Here is a 15,255-nt window from a genome sequence, read left to right as displayed (position 1 = left end):
CCTTTATTCGAAAATATGAATGTTTTTGTTTTATTCGAAAGCCTTTGTTCTCGGTTTCAAAGAACGGTGAACGAAATTGCGAAAGAAGGATCTTGATGACAAACGTATCTGTATCACATGGTAAGAACAAGTGCAATGCAAGTATAACGAGTTGCAGTCGAATAACTGAAAATGGCCATTGTGAAAGATCCTGGGGGTTTTTTTTAACTGAACAGATTCTTCTTTATATGAAGGTCAGCAGCTTATTCGAATTTGCCCATGAATTAAGCCAAGTTAACTCAATACACTTCTCTAAACATTTTCGATAACGGCTTAAAAAGCTGCTTGTTGAGAAAGCGAAGAGTGGGCCAGCTTTGATCAAAAGTATATATTTCTAACAAACGTTATTATGTCTAAAATATGGTATGATAGCCTTCTAACGTGTTCAGTGAAGAATGGTTGACAAAAAAGCACAATAACTACCATTCCTTACTTGAAAATCATCTTGAGTTGGTTCTCTTAGCAACACAGCGTCAAGAATCCACTCTGTAGCGTTAGACAGATAATGAACAAAGGATATATGTACTGGGCTATCCATGGCCGACGAAAGCCAAATTCTTCATATTCAAATTCGCAAACACACAAATATTTGAATAAACCTCTTCACTGTTTATTTGATCCCTAGGGGTTGAAAACCAAGACAACACGTTTCCCAAGAGAGCAGTCGAGCTAATTTAAAATTGAAAGTTGTGGTGTACTCAACCAAACCAACGATTATCTTTAAACAAAGGAGGCAATTAGTAAACAACCGACGCGAGCCAACCAAAGTTACCGCCGTGACGACGTCATCGATTGTTGTGTTTAGAGATACTATTTGTCCTCCGCCGGTGCGGAAATTGGTTAAAAGCGATGAAATTGTTCAAAATTTGTGCTTTGTTGAGAAAACTTATTGAGTTTCTCTTAGTCAAGACGTGTTAATTTATCCGGTTGCATTAGGACCGTCCAGTTGAATGGAAAACGGTGGCGCTGAAATCGCGAGAACTCTAAGGGTTAACCGCTTTGTCTTTTTATTGACAAAAGAGGTTGATTTTGAAAAACAAAAGCCTGTACGATAAAAAAGAGGCATAACAGGAACTACGCAGAGTTCAGTTAAACAAACAAAAGGCAATAAAACTGCATTTGCGTAAGATGAAATCTTTGATTTCTCATTATCGTAACATAACATCGCATTTTCTTTCCTTTTTCGTTGTCAGCAGGGATGAAAAAAAAAGAAAGAAAATAAAATAAAGGAAAGAAGGAACTCTTCCTCAAATTTTTCCAAAAAAAAATTTATCCGGTAGTTCTTAGTAAAATCTTCTGATCACTTTTCCGTAATTACTTTCTAATCGACCTAACATTGCTAGTTAAAAAGTAGCACGAGCATGACAAAGAAATCGCACATACATTCTTTATTTAACGTGCCCGCGCGCATTGTAGTGCATGTTGGAATCAGGTCTTCTTTTGATGTAGAAGTCGGCTCATTCAGAGGGAATGATACAAATACCGTATTGTTGAATAGCGTGTCGGCTTCAACTACGACCCTAAAGTAAAGAAAGCCGAGTAATTTCCTTTCCCTGCCGACAACTCACGTCGCAAGCCTGCTCGATCTTAAGTGATCCAGGTACTGCTTCTTCGGCTGCCATCGGTTGATTTATGCCGAATAAACCCCACTAAACCAGTTTCTTTCTGTGCTTTCAGTCAAAACGACGAAAACTACATGATGAGAAATAGGCTGGAGTACATGACTTCATGAAGCTGAGGAGATTATAGCTGTATCCTGTACAGCAATTAATCCGGCGTGTAAATATATGAAACTCAATAACGCATGATATGGGTTTTCAACTAATCCTTGGTTCTTTTTTTACAGCGGTTTAGAGGTTTTTTTCTGCGACTGAGAACTGAACATAATGACTGTATTTTAGAATATAAATACTAAAAAATGCCGTGTATTAGTCTCCTTCTCTCTGAGAGAACCAGCTACTATATTCATTTCAAAAACTTGAGAAAACTGCGAAAGAGACTGAGAAGAGCGCGCTTAGTTGGTGACATGATAAATATTACATCCACGTCATTTCATTAATTAACAAGCTTAGAATTTACCACCATCACACAGGGCGCCGCTTTCGACATTACTGATCCTATTGTAGCAGCATGAAGGACATGTGTCATAACTGAACATAGCATATGGCCTAGCGCATAAGGAGACTCCCTTTGCATAGCGGTTAGATTACCTGACCGGTGTACAGAAGACATGGGTTCGACTTCCCGTCGGGGTCTCAAGATTCTTTCTTTTTTTTCCCAAGCCCGTGATATAATGAAAATTGCACCTTTTTTTTTCATTTCATTACGAGCTTAAAGTTCACTATCGTTTTTTCTCCTACAAACTATTGAGTAAGCTGGATTCAGTTCATAAGAACGGGCGCACCGAAGACCACATGGAGAAAATCGTGAGACTCGAACTCATGTCCCAACTCACCACACCTTTCAAATGCTTTGACCATTGAATTACAGGGGAACTCGCGATGAGCTAAGCAATTTTCTTGTGGAGAGGCGTTGGGCCAGTCGTTGACATGTGACTTATATTTTTCACATACCGTTAAAAGCGTTTTATTATAAGGGCTAATTTCAACTGACTTCCGTTTAGTGTAAACTCTCACCTCACTTCCTCTCCTGTTCATGCGCCGTGGAGCCGCCACACTAGCTCTTCTCTGATTGGCGTGCACTGCCACAACGGATTCCTTCCGACCGACGCGATACGCAGGACAAGAGATCTTGCGCCGAGGCTCATCATGTTTGACTGGCTGTGTGATAACAGATGGATGCGTTAGAATGCCACCATACATTAGTATACAAGAAAAAAGAGAGAAAGGAGGTACAAGAATTTGGATCATGGATTTATGCAAGTGTCTCCTAAACCGCTTGGGACAAAACCCCGTACCTCTCGGAATCACGTGTGCGCGCGTAGTTAACTTCATTTTGGACTAAATTAAATGGTTATATTGTATAACCCTTTCCAGCTCAGAAAACACAGATTTTTTTGGTGACACATGTCTTCGTTATTGCTTCGGAAGTGCTCCTTCCTTTCACGGAGGTCACAAGAACTAGAAAATACAGAATAAGCAATGTCATGTTTGAGAAAAGACATTTTGTCAAAAATGTGTGCAGTTGGGGCCAAAACACAGCTGAAATATCCCTGTGACAATGCCCCGTTTAAAATACCGAGGGTGCACCAATGGAAAAGAAGACGGTAGAACCAGTAATGCTAAACAAAAGAAACAATAATCAGAAGTTGTGATTGGTTGAGAACGTATCGACTGCATACAACTCTATAAAAACGGAAATATTGCAATTAAACCTTCTATTAAAATAAAAATTGAATGTTTCTTTTGATTTTATTTCCTTGAAGCTATCATAATTTCTATCAAAATTTGGAAGAAATCGAAAATGATTCGTCAAGCTTTACCCAACGTAAAGTTATCAACAAGCATATTCTCCCCACCATCCCCAATATATTTCTTCTTGAATACAGTATCAAGAGTTTAGACCTTTTTTTCTTGGCTATCATTTTGTTTATTCCTATGAGTTGTTTGTTTGATCAAGCCATCGATATGGTTGGATTAAAGGGTTAATTACTGATACTGCAGTTGTGACCGGAATTCCTTGCCATGTGATGTGTTTATAGTCTGGAAGTTTCAAGCTGGTTTCAGTTCATGTTAATGCTGCGTGTTGACATAAGACGCATTCAAGTTATAAAACAAACACGGCTAAAGACTGTAATGGACAAACAGATGCTTTTTAATTTATCGACCTCTGTGTCTGAGATCAGTGATAAGCAACAAAAAAATTCGGAATTTGAGAAATTAACATTGCACATGGCGCTAACGAAAATGGCCACTTAAACTTTGCGCTATCCGAACTACGATTACGAGTAGTTTTTTCTCAATATTGAGTGACTCATTCTAGAAGGACATAACTATTCGCGTGACATTTCTTAATGTAAATTTACACATCATAGTCCAGTTGTTCAGTTCGTTCTACTTTGTTTTTCTGGACTTCAAACCTTGACTCCACCTTTGGATGAAATCCAAAAGAAAAAAAGGTGTAACCATTATAACAAAAGAAAATCTACTCAGGGGGTACTATTCTGTGGGTTTATTATTCTGTAGCTTTTCTTCAGCGGGAAATTAAAGACAACTTAGCAAATATGTTCATGACGGTACTCAGGAGGTAATGAATTAAGAAACCACTTCACTGATAAAAAGCCTTTTTATCAGTTAAGTGGTTAAAATAAAATTTGCTGAAGGCAGAGATATTTTTCAAGTGTCTTCTTGACATGTGTAAAACGCGTGACAACAAACACCTTGGAAGATTTTTTACCAAGCCCCGATCTAGCAACACCAAAGGACAGCATCCTCGTATTTGTCTTATCTTGTTAAGATGCGGCCAAATCTTGAATGAAACAACATCCAAATTGGCACCAAACGAAGGTAATTAACATTATCAGCTTTTAACAAAGTGACGGCGTTAGTTTTATTTACGAACTAAGGGTAAATGGTAGGAATTCACTTCATGAGAAGAATGCACGATTGACAATAAAGTAACCTATTCCGTAGCTGTGTAAGCCTTGAAATCAAGAGTTAATTTTTTCCTTATGAAGCTTTACAAGACGGCTGTACTAGCTGGGTACGGCAAACATTGCCAAACTGTCCTTGACACCTTTTCGTGCATGTACATTATGCCTCACAAACATCGGCCGTTATACCATCAGTTTCGTGTTTCCATAAAGTTGTTGTTATTCCGGCAATTCCTTCACAAGACTCTCCTGTCATTTGCATCTTACATCAACAGTCTTCAAAGCCTTTTTGTTTTAAACAGGCCCTGGTAATTTCACATGCAATTGCGAAGAAGAATGCTATAGGCAACTAATTGCATATAAAGTGCTGAGAACAGAATTGTGAAATTTGGGCTGATTGAGACAAAGGCTCTCCACAAACTAGTATTGAAGGGATAAATAATACATTTATGTTACCTGAAGGTGAGATGGATCAGATATGGTTCTTAACGTCCTTAACGCACGAGGATAGCTTTGCCGTCTTCGGTGCAAGCCCGGGTAGAAGCTCATAATCCAGATAAATGTTCCCTGCTGATTCAGCCAGGTCCACAGCCAATTAGAATGTGATTCAAAAGGTGTTTAATTCAATTGAGAATCGATCGTCCCTGAGCATTTAGAGCCTCCTTGCTGCTTCACTAATGTTTGTTTGTGTTTCAACTGGTTCAAGCGCACTTTGGACCAGCAGTCGTGGATCGCAATTGCACTGTCTAGTACCAACATCAATGCCAGACGATGCGGACTAATATATCTTAGAGTTGCACAGCGACAATGTTCTCTGTAATAGAATCCACAGAGTGCAACGATGGAATTCACTAAAGTGCAGCGCCTTGTGTACCAAAGGAAAACACAACATCAAACTGCGTTTTCGTTGGTCCTTGAAACAAGTGCTGAAGTACGTCAAGTTGACTTAAGATGACGCTCAGTTTGTTTTGCTGTTGACGGAACTTTCTCGGTCATTATGTCTTTGGAAAACAGGAAACACTTTTATCAAAAGAAGGCCGCTTGTGCCGGGTTGAATCTCGTGATTCAGGGTTGTCGAAGTTATGTCAGGATTTTCAAGAGGTCTTTTCGACACCCAGGGGAGAAGATATAAATAATTTGGAGTATACGACTGTAAAAATAAAACTTCAGTAATGGTGACCGAATGAGAAAGCTCACACTGGCCATGTTTTAGATAACTTAACCACTATACTTTGCGGTAAACGTTATTATAGCTACGGTAAGTGCAAAAATGTGCAGCCCTTAGAGTTTGTCGGCATTCTTAAAGTTGTCATTAAGTGACTGTGTTGTCTTTTTTTAACAATGATGTTTGCTTCTCAAAGGGATATTGTTGCGTGGGAATGCCTTTGTCTTCAATATCAGCACAATGTCTTTAACACATCTTTTGATCTTTTCAATGGAGCTGCATGTTTTCATCGAATTTCTTTTTTTGGAAAATTATTTTAGTTCCTGTTGATTGAATTCATAGATCGAAATATAGCTATATCCGTTATGTATGCGGATGATCTCCTGTAATCACTTAGCTTTACAGCTAATCGTCCATACATGGTTTATACAGAATCTTGTTTCATGAAAACTGTAATATATGTGGTCATGCATGTCTTGGGTTTGTTTATTTGAAAACGCAATCGATAGGGTTATGATTTAATTGACTATACCGATCGATCACTCCAAGAGCAAATTAATGACTTAGTTAATGAGGCGTCACCTTAGTTCAGAACATGCCTTGAAATCCTAAAGTGTCGCAGGTAAAATAAAAGCTACTGAGCAGTTCTCTCAGCTGTCCGGCACTGTTGTAGTAAGTAAAAGGATTTTCGTAATTTTTATCTTCTTTCTGCTTTAGTACTTCGGGAAGGGAATGGTCAATTTTTCCTTGATACAACTATTTCTGATAAAATGAAACATGGTACAGTACAATTTAATTAATGATTGAACAAAAATTTTTCCTATAACACACGCATCGAAAACTTTTGAGCAATTTTGAAGCTAAAATATGCCAACAATTCAATTCCCGTTCAAAATAAAACCTGAAATTTTTTCACTAAGAGTCATCATGCAAGTACATTGAACGCTAAAAAATTTGCTAAAATCGTTTTAGCTTGAAGTGCACCCGTCGTACTTATTATACATTTTCAAACGCAATTGCATTATATAATTATTCGTGACCGGTTGATTCCGTCATCGGACGTCATCACCCTTAAGACATTTAATCCACGCGAAAAAGAGTCCAACGTCTTCTAGTCACGAACGTAGCGACCTTCAAAGCACCCGCATCTTATCTCATGTGCCAGTTTGTTTGCCCATTTGCATGATGGATTTGTAAATTAATGTTTAAAAAGGTTTTTATTATAATCCCTTAACGATCCAAATAAGCTATAAGACACATCGAAAAGTAAACAAGAGAAATCGCTGCCAATCTGAAGTCTATTATCGCCTTGATTGATCTCAATTGAATATATAAATTATCGGTATCAAAAGTGGAGTCATTCTCCTAACGGTTAAAGTACTGGCAAAGCATCTCTTCCATTTTTAATTTACTCATGAAATATTCACACGTTGCAACCATTCCGGGAACAAAAGGCAGCAAAGCAATGTTCAGTGTTTATCTCCCATTTCCCCAAGTAGAAGTTAAGAGCATTAATCGATTTTGTGTTTACTTTTAGGGATATAAAGCTCTTTATCAGTTCTAAGAGTAGAAAAACAAGAGATGAACGGCAATTTGAAATTACAGATCCCGACAGTAAACGCTGCAATTTTTGTTAATGTGAAGACTAAGAAGAAGAATAAAATCCATCGGGCCGGTTTTAACGCGATTGTATAGGATTCCATTTTACACAGCTCATGTGTCATGACTTCGAGAACGTTAATAAGACAATAGCTATCATTGCTTACCATGGCAGTCCATTCGTTATGTGTATCGTCTTTTGCTTCGCTGTCACTGCTAGATTCGTGGCCCTTCTCCGACTGCGTCGATTCTTTGCGTTGAATGCCTTGTGACGGATGACTGTCGCTCCTCGAGCCTTGTGTAGTCTGTAAGGAAACACCGTTCATGAGCAATCGATCGTGAAGACAGGTGTACTCTGCTTGTGAGTCCTAATCGTGTTAATTGTGGGACAATTGCCAAGTGAAATTAATCATGAAAACAAACTACACCATTTGCTCCTTGTTTCTCCGTCAACGGGTCTCGCAACAAACAATTATGCACGGCCCTCGTGACTGCACGCAACCATCGTCAAGTCTAGGCCCAAGGCTACTGGCTGAAACAAAAGCTCATGGGCGTTGTAACAATGGCGGACACGACATATCAACCCAATGCAATGACAACGTAATTTCTTATTCAAATGTGTAATTGTTCTGTTGTGCAGGCAGACGATGGTGGGAACAACTCACGCACGACTGAATTTCTCGGAATAATATAACTGTTGCGTGAAATACAGTCAACTCCCTCTATTGCGGACACCCTCGGAACCGCGAGTTAGTGGCCTTAATAGCGAGAGTCCGTAATAGCGGGAAGTTATTTCAGTCAAATGCCTGTAATTTATTTTTGTCGGGGATTTAGCTGCTGGGATCCTGGCTGTCCGTATTATCGGGGTGTCCGTAACAGCGAGGTGTCCGCAAGGCGAGAGTTGCCTGTAATTGGTTCATGCCAAATTCATTTAGCGAATCGAGATCAATTAGTCCACTGGTAAGGAAACCAGTATTCTGGTCTATTCTCCTGGTTGATTATCATTTTTCAAGTACAGATCAACTGTACATGTCATGGTGGACTGATCATCAGTTGGAACGTTAATGCAAAGTCCTCAGCGATGAGTAAATTACAGAGAACCAACAGTTGAAACAAAGTGAAACACCTCGCTTTGATCCAATCAATCCACCGACTACCTACTAGACGAGTGAAATGGCTCTTACCAAGGTCTATCATTCTGGGTTCATTCCAGTCTTTCATATCTCAATGCCTTATTGCATCGGTCGACCGATGGAAACTCTACCTTCTTCTTTTATCCTTAAAACGTCCGGTTTCCGCCATTTTGTGTCACGGCGTTGATGCCTCCTAGTTTAAAGTGCCTGTCTGTTTAAGCCCTTTATTTCCCCGGGCTCACACCGTTATTTCCCCGAAATAAACGTTGTCGTGAAAATTTTCTCAAACTTCCTGAGGTTGTTCACTACTTCGTAATATTTCGAGTAATGTAATAAAAAAGATGAGTCAACGTGCTCGTTTTGGAGAAAATGGCCATTCAGTTATTGGCTGGGCTTAGCATCAAGGAAAACAGACCATATTTTCAATGGTGCGCGCCGACTGAGCATAACGTCAGCACAACGCGGGTTCAAGGTTAGAAACGTACTCCTCAGTAGCTAACATTTGAATAGTCACACTGTGCGAACTCATGAGTAACAACTACCCTGTACAACAAAGCATCACAGAAAAGTAGTACTTAATAGCTTTCATTTCTATGGTTTTATATTCAGATTTACATACCCTTTTCAAAAGGTAGAACCAGGGTTACATGTAGGGGAAAGAGGTAAATTCGCTATGGTGCTATCTTGTACTTAACTTATAATGGTAATACCATTATGAATGTTTTTGTTGGTTACACAGCTGAATCCCCCACCACCCGATATGCGCCCCTCCCTTCATAAGTCCACCCAAAACGCCTGTCTCGAAAGTTGCATAAGCGTAGGGCTTATAGCCAGCATTTTACGGTAGGAGGAGTAGAGGCGAGAGCGTTTGGCCGTTCCAGGGACTGGGGGGATCTGACCACAGAAAGCCCAGAATGCCTCCTTGCTACACATCCCAACTTCACCCTTACAAACGTTTTTCTCAGAATAAATTGTTACCATAGTTAGGTACAGCAGGAATGGCGCAGTGGGCAGTGAGCTAGCCTGAGTATTAGGCTTTTCGGGGGAGGGGGGGGGGGGGGGTGGGGGAGAAGGGGAAGAGAGGAAGGGGAAAAGGGAAGAAAAGCCTGACACAAGAGCATTGAGACGAGTATTCCGCCCCCTCGATGAGCATGACGCTTCGCCGTAAATAGTAGCCAATCCAAATAACTTCCGGTCATGCAACTGTCATATCAGCGATGACCGCTGTGAGAGATATGAATTGAAGTTACGCAGACAGCTCCATTGCAAAAGACTCTCCAAACAAAATATTTTCTGTTGAGCACCACTGAGCAGAATTCGCGACTAAATACAGCTTCATTACAGGAGGAAAATACAAATCTCACAGTTCAGGATGGCAAGAAGTGATGACAAAAACGCAGCCGTAACTAATCAAAAGACAAATAGCCGTGATAAGAAATACAAGATCTCAGCTACGAAAACAAATAGGCGGCCGGATAAAGATTATTAAACAGTTCAAATCCTAACTTGAGAGGCTGTACTGTCACCGGACGCACTGAAACAAGCCAAACGTACCAAACCCAAATAAAATGCCTCAACGGGTATAAGAACGACGGTTGCCCAACAGGCGATAAACGCAATACTCGTAACCCAGAAATGACAGAAATGACCTTTGATATCAAGATACAAAACATGCGACAGTTGGATTGTTTTTAGTTTTTAAACAGCAGTGTAAGGCCTCAATTGAACAGTTTTTATATATTTTTAACCATGCTGCTGAAGGACAACATGAACGGATTGTTTAGTCTATCATGATAATTTTTGTTTCCGGCGGTGTGACGTAATCTTTTGTGTTTCGTCCAATCAGCGCCAACGTCCAAAATTCGAACGTTCGACACAAACTTCTGAAAAGTTTTGTGTCAGGCCTTCCTTTCCTCTTCTCCCCCTTCCCCTCCCCCTTCCCCTCCCCCTCCCCTTCCCCCCTCCCCTTAGGAAGACCTGATACTCAGGCTAGCAGTGAGCGCACTCGCCTCACATAAATGTGTCGCATGTTCAAATCCCTCACTCGCTGACATATTTGGGGTCAGAATGGTGTGGAGCCCATGACGTGGGCTCCTGGTTTGGGTTTGGTTCGGCTCGTTGTTCCAGTGTCGGAAGATTTTTCTTCGGGTTATCAAAATTTAAACTTCCATAAAAAACAAGATATAGAATACCTGCGGATGGATGGATGGATGGATGGATGGATGGATGGATGGATGGATGGATGGATGGATGGATGGATGGATGGATGGATGGATGAATGAATTCCAAAAAATTATTATATAATTTAAAGTACCTAATGACTTTATATGAGTAAATTAAGAAAAAGTTTTAGAAAAAGGAAAGAGACAAAATTCGACGAGGATGGGATTCGAACCCACGCGTGCAGAGCACATTGGATTAGCAGTCCAACGCCTTAACCACTCGGCCACCTCGTCCAGACACAACTCGATGAAATGTTAAAGTGCTATGAGTTTCCAACTGCGTGTCACTAGGAAGGGAAATGTGAGACCACAAGAGGCAAAGAAAAAAATTTTCGACTCCGGCGGGAATCTATCCCACGTCCTCCGGATTTGATCAACCGTTGCTCTATCGACTGAGCTACAACCTGTGCAAGGCCAGGCGGAAGCATTCGTGTGTGATCATGGTGTGGAAAGTACAGAAATCACTCGTGGGGACAGCATGAAGGTGGCCGCAGCAAATAAACAGAGACGAGAATTTAATAGAGGTTTTGTATATAAACAGTGTTTACTGCCTATTTTCGGGTCTCCGACAATTGACGTTCAAAACATGTAAAACATAATTTCATATCCAGATGCATACTATTGGCACTGTTTTCCGTGTGTTTTTATGGTAACATTGGGAGAATTTGTTCAAACATCATTGTATTTTATATTTGGTAATCGTTTCCTTTCGTCTCAAGACCAGTATAATTTGATCAATTAATGATATTGTAAGGAAAAATTAAATGTTGGTCACTATTGGGATTTATAAAGGGCAATAAGAGTATTACGCTCAATATAGGTTTGACTTATTACTCCAACAATTATTCCACGCGAGTGAAATAATTGTTGTATTAAAAACAACCACGAAAACTTGCTAAATCTTGCTGATTAAGTGTTATTTTCCTTTTCCCCTTGACGAGTACTCTTACCATATTTGTGGGGCATGGTATAACTGACTCATATACCATGGCCGCTAAACCAATCAAAACTCTGGAACTGCGCTATCCAATGAGTCAGTTTTTAACAATCATGATTAACTGTACATGTAGAATCAATCCCTATATTTGGATATTTGTGTTTTGGTTAACGCTCATCAGAACGTGGTACAAAAACGTCCCTCCAAACTACTTTTTCATGTAAGTGCCATGTAACCTATTACGGCCAGTAAATTTGAGAAAAAATTCTCTTCGCTTTGATTTCAAACAGCGTTCATACCTTCTAAAGTAACAATTTCAAAAGATAATAATAATTCAAGAAATTGCTTTTAGCCGGCACGCTTTATAGGTCGGCGTAGCGCTCTGCCAACCTTGAAAAGGAATAATAGAAAGAACAATCCTCTTGAGCCGGAACATTAGGCCCCCCACTGCGATAAATAAAGCCGCGCTATTACTTTTGTGAGGCAGGACAAAAAGGTACAAAAGAAAACTATCAGTGCAAGCAAGACAAACAGCAGTAAAACACAATCAAACTTTTCCGATGTTTTAAGGCCATAATGGTTTGCGTTCTTCCTTCAGTGGGCTAGAAAATAGTATTTTTGGGTTAATTAGATCGTATTTATGGGTTAATCGCTCGATCTCTCTTTGTTTTCAAACGCTTGTAATGTGCTGTTTTCAGTTTTTATTATGTTGTAAACCATGTTTTCGTATCTCAAACAATTGCATTTCACTCCGTCCTTTAGCTGGTGCTAATGACATGACAGTAATTCAGAACTTGACGTTAAAAAAGGAAAAAGGAAAATTATTTCAATTAAAGTAAGAGATGCTGCAATTTGAGCATCAATTTTCTTAGTAACAAAGATAGAGAAAATGGGTGAAAAATAATTTAGCGACAGTTCTGAAGGTAAAATCTTGTATATTTTTCTTGTCATCTCTAGCACTAGAGAAAAGATGGGCAATACTCTTTTGTTAGGCTAGGTGGAAAAAAAAGAAGAGGCAATTCACTTCTTTAGCTGATTGATCAAAGCACTTAGTTTGCAGGTTAAGCGTTTCAGTTAAGCAAATTTTAACTTTCAAAAAGTCAGCTTTTTAAATCCTTTACGGTGCCTAATTTACCCGCATATTGGACGGTCTTGTTTCTAAGAAACAATGGCTTCACTCTGAGTGGCTTTTCATCACAAAACGCGGATATCGTAGTGTCGGCGTTGGGTTAAAAATCGTATTCAGCGATGGGATTTAGAAAAATATTTTTATCTCTTTTCTTTAGAGGGCCGGATATAGCTGATGTGACTTCGCTCGTTCTGAAACAAGCCGTGTAAAGACAGTAGATTAAAAGCTTACAAGTCATGAGGCAAACAACAATAAGTATCCGCAAACACATTAGCCAACACATCTAGGATTACAACGAACAAATGCTCAAGAAAGATTAGCATTAATTGTCTTCACACAGTTCACTATAGCTCTGAAAATCACTTCGGCTCCGGAATGTCGAGAAGTTGTTTTGAAGTGAACCACTGATACTCCGAGCTGTATACAATACACATTGTAAATTAACACTATTAAATTTGGTGTCGAGGACAAGCGTCAGCAGTTACATTACAAACAATGACATGGCACCCGAAAACTATTCAACCGTAGGACTGATAAGTTCTCTGGCGCTAGGTGCTAATATTTCTCAGCAATATGCCATACCTCAATACCACCGTAGCTCCAACACAGAACGTTAGAATTCTTAAGCTAAACTAGCGGTAATCACAAATTAATGGATTGCACTCAAAACGTTTGACATCTTAATTAGCAGCTAATGAACAAAGACCGGTCCGGAAGTTCTGTCCGCTTTCTTCAACCCCTGACAATTCTTGTTTAATATATTCGCATTTGTTGTATGCTTTGAATGTTATCTTTACTTCCCATCCCTTTAGGAAGTAAAGCCTTCGATAGTCACTTAGTCATTCTCAGCAATACGTTATTTTATCGACCCCTTTTACTCTAAATTACCTCAAACACGAGACTGACAGTATGCCTTAAACAATAGATCCATAATCTTGTTAGATCTTTCAAGAATGCTCATACAAGTGTACAAAAACCCAGCTTCATTTTCAACCCTTCTGTTCTGCAGTAACAGACACTTAGAACCCAGTCTATGATACACTTAAAATTATGGTTAAAAGTAGTAGAGTAACTACCGAGTAATGTTTGCACATACCTTGTCGACAAGACCTTCGTTTGACTCTGGAATTGCCTCAAAGCAGTAGCCGTCATTTGCTGTCTGACAGGGTCCACTGAATCCATTCTTTCGTCTCGGCAAAGCGCGATCCTGATTATTTTGTTGAGCTAATAAAGAAGCTCTTCGGCGGAATACCCATAGTAGGTCTGTAGGATCCGTATGCGAGCGCCTGAGAGGCCGCGAGTGAGGCGGTGGCTTCTCGATAGGTTCCTTCGGTTTTTCTGCAAGTTGCTCAAGAGAGGGCAAGACGGTTGGTTCGTCACCCTGAAATCTGTGTTGGTAAGAAAAAAATTACACGTAAGGAGCTTGTAGTCAATTGCCAGTAAATGGAACATTCCCATTTTTCAGATATTCTTTGGGAGCTGAATTCAGAAATGGGACAGAGCTGAAGGATTACAAACGTAATATAAGAGTATAAGTGACCTTAACTCAATTAGCGATTTGTAGCCGTTGGCATGCACTTTGGCGACCTCGAACTTCAAGAGTTTTGGGATTGTCCTATGCTCACTTTCAAGATGGCCAGATGACATTGTAACAAAATAAATATTTCAAAAAGTTGACATAAAATCTCCTACACCACAAGGTTAACCTTAGAAGACCGCGCTAAGATTACCAGTAGATGGAATTCCAGGATTTTTGTTTGGACCCACGTAACCCTTTCAAACAATATAGTGACGTCACTACACTTGGGACTTGACAAAAGATGTCCTCAATGCATTGCTAACAACATGGTATAATACATCGTGCGTGGCGAATGAATGGTGTTGGTGTTTGCCACTATGAATGTTGTGTCAGGGACAAGCGAATTTCATCACGTCTTCGGATATGCAAAACGTGTTCCCCGCCATGGCGACGCGTTAGTGTGTTGGGATTTCAAAAGGCAAATGGTGTTGATTCAAAACTAGGCTGCATATCCAAGATACTTCAGTAATTATAGGGTACCTGATTTGGCGCCCTGTAACTAGCCTGGCGCCGCGACACAGCCTGACTCAAGACCGTAATCCATGTCGCCGTGTTTTTGTTTTCAGGGAAGAAAGTTTGCTTCAGGCAATATTTCTTCAACGAGGTGTACAAATTGGTAAAAGAATGTAACGTTTTGAAGTAGCAAGTAGCGTCTTTTGCTAAGTGTACTTCCACTATAAAAATAATTTTTTTCTGCTGGGTTGCTTCAACAAGGATTTCTCTCGTTACCAAGCACACACTTGACCGTACGCTTATAGTTTATGCACGTGCAAGGAAAAACAACAGCCTTCGGCCATTATAGGTTGCTTAGAAAATAAAGAAATTACAGTTTGCTTTTCTTATCGATTGTAGTTAACAGTGAAAAGGCTCGTGACACTAAAACCTTATTGGTTATTCAGT

The 15,255-nt window shown here is 39.8% G+C and overlaps 1 protein-coding gene, 1 long non-coding RNA gene and 1 other non-coding gene across 9 annotated transcripts in view; 1 reads left to right on the top strand and 2 right to left on the bottom strand.

Annotated features, from left to right (window-relative positions):
* The window catches only part of LOC146455898 (uncharacterized), a 51,106-nt gene that overhangs the window by 18,060 nt on the left and 17,791 nt on the right, over window positions 1-15,255 (bottom strand). For 6 of the 7 annotated variants that reach the window (XM_085093695.1, XM_085093696.1, XM_085093697.1 and 3 more), the window contains 3 exons: window positions 13,873-14,164; window positions 7,523-7,660; window positions 2,676-2,819 (listed from right to left, as the gene is read on the bottom strand). In XM_085093695.1, the coding sequence (XP_084949821.1) occupies window positions 2,676-2,819; window positions 7,523-7,660; window positions 13,873-14,164 (574 nt within the window). Of the gene's footprint in view, window positions 1-2,675; window positions 2,820-5,047; window positions 5,182-7,522; window positions 7,661-13,872; window positions 14,165-15,255 lie in introns of those variants that run through there. The other variant, XM_085093699.1, reaches the window with a different exon arrangement.
* LOC146455900 (uncharacterized) lies at window positions 4,175-6,409 on the top strand. Its single transcript, XR_014858926.1, has 2 exons — window positions 4,175-4,505; window positions 5,054-6,409. It is a non-coding gene; the product is annotated as an uncharacterized LOC146455900 (long non-coding RNA).
* On the bottom strand, window positions 10,863-10,944 carry Trnas-gcu (transfer RNA serine (anticodon GCU)). Its single transcript has one exon. It is a non-coding gene; the product is annotated as a tRNA-Ser (tRNA).

This window comes from Pavona decussata, unplaced genomic scaffold (assembly GCF_977016875.1).
Source record: "Pavona decussata unplaced genomic scaffold, jaPavDecu1.1 SCAFFOLD_266, whole genome shotgun sequence".
Classification (NCBI taxonomy): domain Eukaryota; kingdom Metazoa; phylum Cnidaria; class Anthozoa; order Scleractinia; family Agariciidae; genus Pavona; species Pavona decussata.
Note: the sequence above shows the minus strand (reverse complement) of the source record. Positions and strands in the feature narration are given on the sequence as shown.